Raw genomic sequence first — 12,183 nt, 5'->3', positions numbered from 1 at the left:
ATGCTGATGATATTCAACTATATATTTCAACAAGACCAGATGAAACTTCTACATTATCTAAGCTAACAAAGTTTGTTAAAAATTAAAAGATTGTCCTATCAAATTCAGATAAAACAGGAATATTACTTATTGGATCAAAAATATTTTAGATTACAATTTGCATCTAGACAGATTTACAGTTACTGCCTCTACGGTCAAAAATGTTGGTGTTATATTTCCCATGTTACAAAAACAGCATTCTTCCATCTTAGAAACATTGCCAAGCTGCGAAACATGTTACCTGTTTCTGATGCAGAAAAGCTAGTTCATGCATTCATGACCTCTAGACTGGACTTTTGTAATGCACTGCTAGCTGGTTGTCCAGCATCCTCAATAAACAAGCTACAGGTAGTCCAAAATGCAGCGGCTAGAGTCCTTACCAGGTCAAGAAAATATGATCATATTACCTCAATTTTAGTCTCTACAATGACTAACTATTAAGTTTCGTATCAGTTCCAAAATATTACTTACTTATAAGGCCCTTAATGGTTTAGCTCCTGCGTACCTAACTAGTCTTCTACCACGCTACAATCCATCACGCTCCCTATGGTCACAAAACACTGGACTTTTGATAGTACCTAGGATAGCAAAGTCCACTAAAGGAGGTAGAGCTTTTTCACATTTTTTGTTAAAACTCTGGAACAGTCTTCCTGATAATGTTCGGGGTTCAGACACACTCTCTCTGTTTAAATCTAGAGCCAAGCATTCACATAATGTATCTCATAACTTTATGCTTCAGCTATCTAATCAAATGCACACATGATCATTCTTGCTTGGTTGGAACAGCAGCTACGCTAATTTGTTCTCTGTACCTGAGAAGAGATGATGCCAACACTGAACCAACACACAAAACTACCAAATAATGCTTTAAGTTTAATCGCAACATATAATTATTGCTGCTATAGTGTCCACCATCTGTTTGAATACATGTCATTAACTGACTGCATGGTTTGTACTGTATATTTCTGGCATATAGACGTCACCGCTGATAAGTTATTTTGCAAAGATTTGTATCGTGAAAGCATTATACAAATAAACGTGAACTGAACTGAAATTTACTAGAAATCTTAAAAGTATTTTTAAACTGTACTTGCAGATGCATGAAATAAAAGGCCACTTAAGTGTACTTAAAGAGACACTTTGTGTTTTTTATTCTTTAAAAGCTAGATAACATAAAATAAAAAGGAATACACATTTGAAATCATTATTTTCTTTTATATTTAAATATTTTGACGTGCTTAGTAACATACTAAAGCACATGTAAATATATTGATTACAATTTTAACTCAATATCACATTTAAGGTAAATATATTTTAAATGTACTTTTTATGAAAATAAAACAACTGGCTGTTCCTTTTAAATACAGTCAATTACTTACAACTAAAAATCCAGCAGTTATGACTTGCAAAGAAAATCCAAGACACTAGGAACAAGAAATGTATAAAAACATCTCTCATATTAAAAATGTTATCGCCCATTTTTGTTTGTGTTCTGTTTGATGTTTGTTTTTGAAAGAGAAAAAAAAGAAGAAGAAAATCCAAGGACACAAACTCTGTAGCGCCGCGTGCGGTGAATACCGGAACTGTCGCGCGCTCTGCTTTATTTGGCGCTAGATATAATATCCTCCGGTACAGTATGCAGACAACCCACAACGTGCATTATTCAGTATACATCTCTTGCAACCTAAACCAAAATATACTGAATAATACGCATAATCAGAGGCGTCTGCTGCAGTGTTGAGCTTCGGTGCACTTGCAATAATCATGATGAGGTAAGTGCTTCCGGTCGCCATCTTGTCTTTTAGCCGCGCTTGGGAGAGAGAGAGAGCAGTGGCTGCGGTGGAGAAACCGACCAAACTCTTTTCTCTTTTGCCTTATTAATATTTCTATTACGAGATGTCAAAACGGCATCGGTTGGATTTAGGCGATGATTATTCGTCGAGCAAGAAGAGGTCATCTGACGGGTACGTTGAGCTGGAGGAGTGTATTAGCAGTGAGCGGCTAGGTTGTGCTAGCATAGTCACACTCCTGTGCTGGTGCGGGTTTAATACCGCACAGACAGGGACATCGTTGCTAATACATATTGTATATAAAAGGCACGGTTGCCTTCCGAAGAGGTTATTGTAGCTCGCAGGAAAGCGTGTGTTTGCACAGAAGCGCGCGAGTCTTTGTGACGGCTGCCGCTAACACGTGCGCTGCTGCGTCGCTTTGACGTACAACTGGCACTATTTACATTTCTCTCTCTTGTGTGTGTGTTAAGAGTAGCTACTTCATACTTCTGGTTTGCAATATGTAAAGAAGCAGACACGAAGCCTTTGTGAAGCCGTTAAATGAGTAGCGTTAGCGGATGATGTTGAGTGTAAACGTGTTGTGTAATCGTGACTTTGCCGGTGTCGGAATGTGGAACACCACTAGGCTCCGAAACCGTCCTCAAAAAACTAACTATAAAAAGAGTAAAATGTTTAGTGTTTGGGATGTGATCTTACGTTAATGAGGCTGTTTTTTGGCTGCATGCTGCTAAAGCGCGGCCTGCTTTGTTTATCTTTGGTTTTCAGTGACATTGTATTATCTTTTAGTGTATTTGTATGAATTGCTCGTTGTTTGGGTTTAATGTTGTTATGAGTAGAAGTTCTGAATTCTAAACGAGTTGTTCTGTTATGCCGGATCTTTTAAACGATTCGATTGAATCGGTTCTCGGTAGTGTTCTAAACGATTCGTTAACCTGAGTGAATCGGTTCTCGGTGGTGTTCTAAACGATTCGTTAACCTGAGTGAATCGGTTCGGTCGTCGACTTGTTGAACTGAAGGATGGATGGATGATGAGAGTTAAAAGGGTTTTTATTTAACGTTGTGATGTTGGGAATAGCGTAAATGTTACAGATAAACACCTTACGAATATGTTTGAAAACGGGCTTTTTTAGTAAAATTTGTATTTTATTTTTCATTTATTTTTTGCCAAAAGATGTCAGTTTGTTCAGTGATTTTTGCCAAAAGATGTTTTCGCACTTGGTTCAGTGAGTTGACGACCAAACTGATTTAATCGGGTTTGTGAACGAATCATTCAGACTCTTTTGAGAGCCGACTCAACTGATTCATTTAAAGAAAAGGCAAGAAACGCACAGAAATTCTTTTGAGATTCAGACATCGCTGTGCACCATTCAACCTAAGCTACAAGCATTTATCAAAAAAAAAAAAAAAATTAAAATACTCTCATTTTTAGTAGTAAAAGCAGAAGAAAAAAATCCTGTTCATTTGCTTCACAGGAGAATTGATTTTGAACACTAACTTTAAACACTAAAACTGATCTGCTCTCATCTCTGATATCACATAAACTGTGAAAGCTCTTTGTCCACATTATTTCAACTTCAGTAGTTATGATACTTGTACTTTTAGAAAGAGTTGTTTGCCTGAAATCAATTACTGGCCTTTCATCACTAAGTTGCTATTAAATGGGTCCTAAACATACACATTGTTTACATATATATAAAAACAAACAAACACTGGGTGGGTCTGTATCATTACTGGCTGGTTGTGTGTACACAATACCAACACTCACGTTCAAACAGCATGTAAAAGTGAATTTTGCATCTGATGACCCCTTTAATAAGATGTTATGTTGGAGTTGGCTAATAGAGTCATGCAATCGCTTGCATACATGCATAATTTGAATATCAATTTCTCATGAATGTTATCAGTTTGAACATTGACTTTTTTCCAGGGAACTAAATCCTTGTGTTGTTCTTGATGTGTTCCCATCAGTAAGGACCGTGACCGCGATCGGGACGAGCGGTCGAAGGATCGGGACCGTGATCGTGACCGGGACCGCGATCGAGACCGGGATCGAGACAGCAAGGCGTCCAGCGCGTCCCTCAGCTCCGTCGTGCCCAGCGCCGGGATGCTCACACTCAAGCAGACGGCCATGCAACAGCAGATCAACCCCTTCACCAACCTGCCTCACACGCCGCGCTTCTACGAGATCCTCAAGAAGAGGCTGCAGCTGCCCGTCTGGGAGTACAAAGAGCGCTTTAATGACATCCTCCACCGGCATCAGAGCTTTGTGCTCGTCGGAGAGACAGGCTCTGGAAAGACCACACAGGTCAGTCCAAACAAGGGTTTCCTTGTAATTGATCCTGTCATTATTATTGTTACATAGACAAATAAAACGAATCATATAAAATATTCCCCTGATCATTAATCCTATTCAAATACACACCAAATCCTTTCTTGTATTTTAAATCATGCTGCCTGCTAACAGACTCAGGCAACCAAAGCTAGTGTGCCCTTTTTCACAACCTTCCCGAGAGTCATTCTGACGAGTTTGTGACTGGCACCATGTTAACTACTCATTCATTTGTTCAAGGGAAGACTAGAGAAACACAGTAAAGCGCATTAATGAATCGGCCGTCTTTTTCAGATCCCTCAGTGGTGTGTGGACATGGTGAGGGCCCTCCCAGGCCCCAAGCGCGGCGTGGCTTGTACACAGCCTCGTAGGGTGGCAGCCATGAGTGTGGCTCAGAGAGTGGCAGATGAAATGGATGTCATGCTTGGCCAGGAGGTCGGATACTCCATCAGATTTGAGGACTGTAGCTCTGCAAAGACCATTCTGAAGTAAGTAACAGTTCTGGTAGAAAGCAAAGGTTTAGACACAAGCAATGTGTATGTGGTTTTTAAACAGGAGTCGTAGTGTAGGTACTTTTGGGCAAATGACACCTGAGATAAAGATGAGTGCATTAACGTGTGTTGTGTTCACAGATATATGACAGACGGTATGTTGCTCCGCGAGGCTATGAACGACCCGCTGCTGGAGCGATACGGTGTCATTATTCTCGATGAGGCTCACGAGCGCACCTTAGCCACAGATATTCTGATGGGCGTCCTCAAAGAAGTGGTCCGGCAGAGATCCGACCTCAAGGTATGTCATGCTGATCGTATGCTTGCACCACCTTGTGGTTGTTTTTTATCCTTAGAAACTGGAGGACATGAGGGGAAGAATATTTAGGTCTGCATGAAATGAAAATTCACCTTATTTTCTACATGCATCTTGATGATCTTATTGCAAACAATTTATCCATGCATTTCTTTTTTTTTTTTTTTTTTACCATAATGTTCAAAAAAATAAATAAAAAAATCATAGGCCAAGATTAGATTGGAAGATTGCATTCAGTTATGCCTCCAACAACAACTGATGGATAAAATATATATATATATATATATATATATATATATATCTCTTCAGTTACTTCGGTCTCATCACAACTTTAGAGAGAAAATTAGGCACTTTATAGTACAGTCATGTTTTATATGTACGTACAATGTACTTACTATATTATTTGCAATAACTGAATAATAACGAGGTACTAATCTTGAACTTGCACCTAAACCTAACCTAAACCCATGTCGTAACCTTACATTAGTCTGTACTTTCTTTGGTAAGTACACTGTAAGTTACACTAAAGTGTAAGGTGTATTTGATCAGTTGAAAACATTCATGTTTGTTTATAGCAGGGTTTTTAAAAAAATTGTTTATAGCAGGGTTTCTGCTGGTCTTAAAAAGTTTTAACTTGTCCTTCCACAAATTAAGGCTTTAAAAAGATCTCAAATGGGAGCAGAAAGTCTTAGTTTTAGCGTTAAATGTTGCTTACACTGCAAAAAAAAAATAAAAAATATCACTCACTTTTGTCTGGTTTTCCAGTATAAATATATAAAGAGCCTTAAATCAAGAGTTTTTTGAGAGTCAAAATTATGATAAAGTCTTGTTTTCTGAATTAAATATCAAAATTAAATGAATTTATGGTTAAAATGAGCACAGATGTCACTCAATAAGGGAAAACTTGTTTCCCTTTGAATTAAGTTGATTTTCTGACCTCATTGGCAGATACTAATCTTAAATGCTTAATTTTGAGCAATTTCTCAGAAAACAGGACATCTTGTGTAATTTTGCTTCTCCAGTACATGTATCTTGATTTCAGATTTAGATATTTTAGATATTGTTTTTAATTGGTCTATAAAAGGTCTTGAAAAATTCTTAAATTTACCTTCATAAAGCCTGCAGAAACTCTCATAGATTTGTGTCCTGGATGTCCAGGTTTCATTTCATAAACGGCTTTTTTAACCACTAGTTGTGGAGGCGAATTTGTAAAGCAAAATAATATGCGCATTAACAATCGAATAAAAATGGAATAATTTGGATTTGATAGTATTCTGAATATATAATAAATAAGGTGAAATTTACCAAAAACTGAATATTTTGGAAGGTGACTATTGTGTGCATATACATATATTTGATTAATACACTACCATATACATATTAGCAATCATCCCTTTGCTGTTGGAGTGAATAGCTGTTGATGTAACGGAGAAGAGAGAAAAGCTAACTAGTGAGTTGTTCAGTTTTGAAGCCAGATCATGCTGAGCCAGGAGAAATTGTTCTCTTAACAAATGCAAATAATTCTGCAAGTGTGTGGACTGTCGCCGATGAAGCCGCTCACACACCTGACAGCTGCGTGTCCGTTTGTTTGAAGACAAACGTTAGAAATGCACAGCCAGTCGCTTTAGTGGAGGTAAAGCTGCCGCTGCTGGGTCAGCCCATTTGAAAGCCATCAGCCCAAGGAGAGCAGAAGCGCAGCCAGTTTTATGGCTGAAATGTGCTGGAGCGATTCTCATAAAGCAGATGGGTAATGACTAGTTGTTGTCAGGAACAAATCAAAGGTTATACATGTGTTCAGAGACTGTTAAATAAGGTGTAGGTGACTCCAAGTGATCCCTCAGCCCACCGTCCCCATGCAGCTTTAAAGTTTAATATGCTTTAAGAGCTATTATAACTCGAAATGATGTGGAAAGGTGGCGGGTGGACCTCAGAATAGCGCTGTGCCTTTTTTTTTTTTTTTGTTTGATTGCAATCATAATATCCCCAGAGAGAACGAGACGTGCTTGCTGTCGACACGGGCAAAGCACAGCGGCTTTTACCGAATGCTGTGTTAAACGGTGTCTGTTCAAAAGCCAACGCAGTCTATGTATTTCTCCCCAGGTCATCGTAATGAGCGCCACTCTGGACGCTGGAAAGTTCCAGGTGTATTTCGACAGCTGCCCCTTGCTGACTATTCCCGGCCGGACGCATCCCGTGGAGATCTTCTACACACCCGAGCCGGAGAGGGACTACCTGGAAGCGGCCATTCGCACGGTCATCCAGATCCACATGTGTGAGGAAGATGAGGGAGATGTGCTGCTCTTCCTCACCGGACAGGAGGTAATGCCTCCTCTGAATATAGCTCATGCAAATAATTCTACAATCCAAAAAACGCTAAAAAAATTAAAACCAGATAAATTTTACAATCCTTAACACGTTAAAAGAATTTAACGCAAAATTACTGAAGCACAATTTAAATTCTAACCCTTTGCTTCTCTGCTTGCGATCAGATCCGTGAAACTAACCAATACAATGATAAACTAATAAAATGCATTCAAACAGTCTGTCCAAAACAACGCTAATATAAAGGAAACCAGGCTGATTACATCAGAGATTGCAGAGAGAATAGAGACTTGCGTTGTGTTTTCAGTGAATTATACATTCCAGTGTGTTTGGCTTTAAAGGGCAAGCTCTGTCATATTCTGTGATTGTCCCTGAAGAGCGTGAGCTCACACGTCGCACTGTGTGAAGCACAGACTGAACGGATTGTCAACAAATCCCAACGCTGTATGGTCAGATGAGACGCAAATTACGTTTTCTCAACTGGATAACCAGTGTCTTGCTAGTATAGTTTTGATGGATGAAGACTGCATTTAAGGTTAAGACGATTGCGGTGGCGTACAGGAGTCATACAGTAAACACTCGTGAGGCCATTATATTTATGCATGTATGAGTGCTCTTTATGCACTGTTTGCACATTGTATTATGCACAGGTACAGACATTGTTTCCACACACATTGACAATAATGTTTTGATTGTCATGTGTATGTTGCTGTGTTTAGTTTTTCTGAATGGATCCGTGTACTGTAGTAAATGCAGTCAGCAGGTGGTTGGTTTATGGGTTTTTGGCATCTCCATGTGGTCCTGTTCGGTATCGCAACTTGACTTCTCTGAAATGTAAAAAGCTCTATGCTGTTGCACTGTACACATAGGCTACTATACAATTCTGAATTTTTTTAGCTCTTTTTTTTCTTTCATATGTGCTTATATGGGCTCCTTATATCATATTATATCAGGTCCTTTGGTGTCCTTTTGGAGACCTTTTTTGGAAAGACATCTAAATTTATCTTGGAAAAAAGCTTGCAAAAATGCAGATTTTCGAGAATCACCCTTCAATCTTTTGGTTTGCTTTGCTAGATATAGCAAATGATGACAAAGTAAAGATAGATGGTCTATGCTTAATTTCATGAAGTGAGCGATTTAAGGGTGTGATTAATTAGATTAAAAATTTTAATTTGGTTTCTTTAAATTATAAAAAAGTGAAAAAATGAATGGTATTATAATGTTATACTAAAGCTAAAATTAAAATAATGGGAAAAAACCTTAAGATAACATGTAGTAAGAAAAAAATGCATCTTAAGCACGCAGAATAACATAAGAGGACTTTGAACAATTAATTGCTATATATATATATATATATATATATATATATATATATATTTTAGAATATTATATATATATATATATATATATATATATATATATATATATATATATATATATATATATTGTGACATTTCAATATATTTCAATATCTTCGCAGAAAACCATGAATGACAAACGGGGGGTGCTTTATTTTGGTTGTGTGTGTGTGGCTTTATGACTTCACATTCAAGATGCTCATTATGAGCCACATTTGTCATTTGTGACATTTTTCAAGCCGCCTCACACACAACTGTTAAATAGTGCGGAAGAGATCAATGCTTAGATTGATAATGGCCATGAACACAGCTGGCCTTGGCGCAAAGGCAAAAGCCTGTGAGAGATGGCAGAGAATGACCCAGATTCAGCCCTGAAATTAAGCCATTTATTATTTTACGTCTCCCGCAACCAGTGCTCACCTGAGCACAGTGGAGGCTCAGGGACCCACCCAAATGATAAATACGCTCACAGATGGAGAATCACCAGCGTTCCCCACATATCTGTTCTCTTCGTTTTCTCCTTTTGCTAAGATCAAAGAAAAAATTACTTCATTTTCTTGGATGCTTTACATAAATATAATGAGGAGGCCAGAAAAATCATGTAAATTGCAGTAATCCAACAATTCAGTCAATTTGAAACCTCATTCAAAGCAGGCTAGACAAACGAACAGACAGACAGTCTAACTGAACATACTACTTCCTCTATTTATGTCTCTTACTTCCCTTTGCAAAGAGAAGTCATATCTTCGCACCATCCACCTAATCAGATAATTTGACACCCTATTTATTAACGGCAGACTCTCGTCATTAGTTTCTCCAGTGGGTCTGCTCGTGTACATCCGTTTTCATTTGCAGGTGTGAGATTGATCGCTGGCTCGTTGCAGAATGAATGAACTCAAGTAAGTTGCAGTTGGACTGTCTCCACCAGCATCGGATGATAATTGAGTGGAGATTTATTGATGCGCAGGATTGTTCTCTATGCTGTGAACGAATCATTATCAAGTCCAGAATGTCAGCGGATACAAGTGAGCTCGTCTTTATCGCGAACAGACTGACTCTGTTTGCGCTTTTGATATGTTTGTGTGGATTTTCTGTGCTGCTAGTTTTCAGAAGTAATTGAAAAATTAATGACGGTTCTAAACTCGCCCATCTACTGTTTTCTGCCAAACACATAGTCCTGCCCTGAACTCACACCATTGGTTGAGTACTTAGTTTTTGTGTCAGGCAACAGAGCAACATTAAAATCATCAGTGCTTATACAGAAAATCAACCTCCATATGGCATTCTTAAAGGTGCTGTATGTATTTTTTTTTTTTGACTATACTGAAGAGTAAAAATACTGTATGTTTGCAGATATTTAGGAAACATGCCAAGTTCAATCTGTGTTCTGTGTTGGGATGTCTATTTTTGTTTTGGTCTGTGTGACTCCACCCACTGCTAGTTTACCCAATTGGATTTCGACACCCTGGGTTGCTAGTTGGTAGAAAACACAGCTTATTGCAGCCACGGAAGCCAGCAAACGAACTGGAACATAAATAGCAGATTTTACTTGACCTAAAAAACCTCGGCATCCATTTATAAAAAGCTCTATGACCAGAGGAATATTAAAATGCAGATAAATCAACACATCAACTTACCGTGTAAGGCTCGTCGCCTTCCGTTGTCAATTTTGCTCGTTCCAGTTGCGAGTCCTCAATCTGGCAACCTGCATGAGTGTTGAGTCTTGAGGAATTTTTTGTATTTGGACTGCAGTACCAATTTCAACCAGTAGCCGTCAATATTACATACTGCACCTTTAAAGGCATAGTTTACCCAAAAATGAAAATACTTTCTTCTGTTGAACGTAAGATACAGTACTTTAAAGAATGTTGGTGATCAAACAGTAAGGACATAATATTGACAAAAATACAATGTAATTCAAAGGGAACCAGAACTGTTCGATAACCAACATTCATGATAATATTTGCAGAAAAAGAAAGTCATAAATGTTTGGAACGATGTGACGTTATATGAAATGACAACATGATATTGGTTTTTGGGTGAATTATTCCTTTAATTGGTATGTTTACATAAAAGAAATAACAACTTAAACTCACATTAACACGTTGGCTATTTGGACATCTCTTGGCTTTGTAGTAGCAGATCTTGCTTTTTAATGGATATCCGCTTGTTAATGTGCTTTTAATTGGGTTAATGGAGTTCATACGGACTTGGGCAGTTCAAAGGGTGCAGTGCTTCACATCTTAAGCATGTGATGAGACTAATGATCACAGTAGTGGAGTTGGCCATTATATTTCACCCATTTAAAGAACGATTGAATATGCTAAAATCTAGGCCAGGAACATGGTTTTTAGGCTGGTCACATAATAGCTCAGTTTGCTCCTTTTGGTCAATGAAGGTGCCTCATTTCAGTTGAGCAATTTACACTGTTTGTCCACTTCGTTTTAGCTTCTTTATCTTTTCCTGGTTCCTGCTAATGCATCGAAACTCTGCAGAAGAAATGGACGACTTAACTCTATAGGCTTTCCGCAAACAGCAATTAGTTTTAAACCACACGATCTTTCAAAAAGAAAAAACCCACGCTGATACGGTTGCGGTTATTTGTTCAACTTTGCTCGTTCAAATCAGGCCTAAATTACCACTGATTAAGATTAGTTTTCTCCTTTAGATCTGTGCCAGCTCATTTGCATCTGCAGCATGTAGATTATAGCGTCCATTTAAAATATTTTTCTCCAGCATTGTATCGCGCCACTGCGAGAAGCGAGGGTCTCGATTTGGCATCCTGCTCCAGGTGCAGGCTCTTCTGCTTTGGCACAGCCGCTTGTCCCTCTCTCCCCAGTGCCTTGGCAGCAAGGATAGCAGTCCTCCTGACAGCTGCCGCTTCCCAAGGGCTGATGGACTATTAATACTTTGGCTAATTTGATCAATCCATTCAGATTTGCCTTGTCCTGCTCCGTTGTGGCAGAGCTTTGATTAAGATGCACATGGCCACCGGCACCATTTTCTGCGCATATTGTGCCCCAGGGAGCGATTCGGTGCGTGCACGGACTACCGTGTCTGGGATATCAGCACGCTTACGAGCTTTAATGCTTTTATGGGTAAATGATCAGCTATGGCTGCTTAGATACCCAATGAAAGGGTCTCAAGTAAAAGACTTTTAGGGCCTTTCGATGTTGCAGTGCATGTCATGATATCGATAAATGCTTTATTACAACAGCCTGAAGTTTTTCTAGAGATGTACCATTTATCTCTTTCCTGCTCAAGTCGCAGTGCACACTTTGCCCTGAGGATGGCGGTACTGCATAAGCTTTGACTTCCAAATGAGTAGGACTGTGCCACTTGTCATGAGCGCAGTGTGCTCATGCATGAAGAAAAGACAAAGCTTTGCTGTAAATACTAAGCATTCTTCATTTGTGTCAGAGTGAATATTTCTCTTGACTTGTGAGAGAAGGCATTTAGTGAACACTGGTTAGGGTAGTCTAGAACTTTATTTTGACACCTTTTTTTCTTTTGTAAAATGCGTGCTTGTTAAGGCTGC

The 12,183-nt window shown here is 38.8% G+C and overlaps 1 protein-coding gene across 2 annotated transcripts in view; it reads left to right on the top strand.

The window, feature by feature from the left end:
* Positions 1-1,657: 1,657 nt before the first annotated feature.
* The window catches only part of LOC109094271 (pre-mRNA-splicing factor ATP-dependent RNA helicase DHX15), a 37,662-nt gene continuing 27,136 nt past the window's right edge, over positions 1,658-12,183 (top strand). Inside the window, exons 1-5 of one of the 2 annotated variants that reach the window (XM_042728709.1) lie at positions 1,658-1,811; positions 3,798-4,134; positions 4,453-4,646; positions 4,791-4,950; positions 7,066-7,284. In XM_042728709.1, the coding sequence (XP_042584643.1) occupies positions 1,804-1,811; positions 3,798-4,134; positions 4,453-4,646; positions 4,791-4,950; positions 7,066-7,284 (918 nt within the window). In that variant the 5' untranslated portion in view covers positions 1,658-1,803. The other variant, XM_042728708.1, reaches the window with a different exon arrangement.

The sequence above is a fragment of the Cyprinus carpio genome, chromosome B7, assembly GCF_018340385.1.
Source record: "Cyprinus carpio isolate SPL01 chromosome B7, ASM1834038v1, whole genome shotgun sequence".
NCBI lineage: Eukaryota > Metazoa > Chordata > Actinopteri > Cypriniformes > Cyprinidae > Cyprinus > Cyprinus carpio.
The sequence above is the reverse complement of the archived record's forward strand: the minus strand, read 5'-3'. Positions and strand labels throughout refer to the sequence as shown.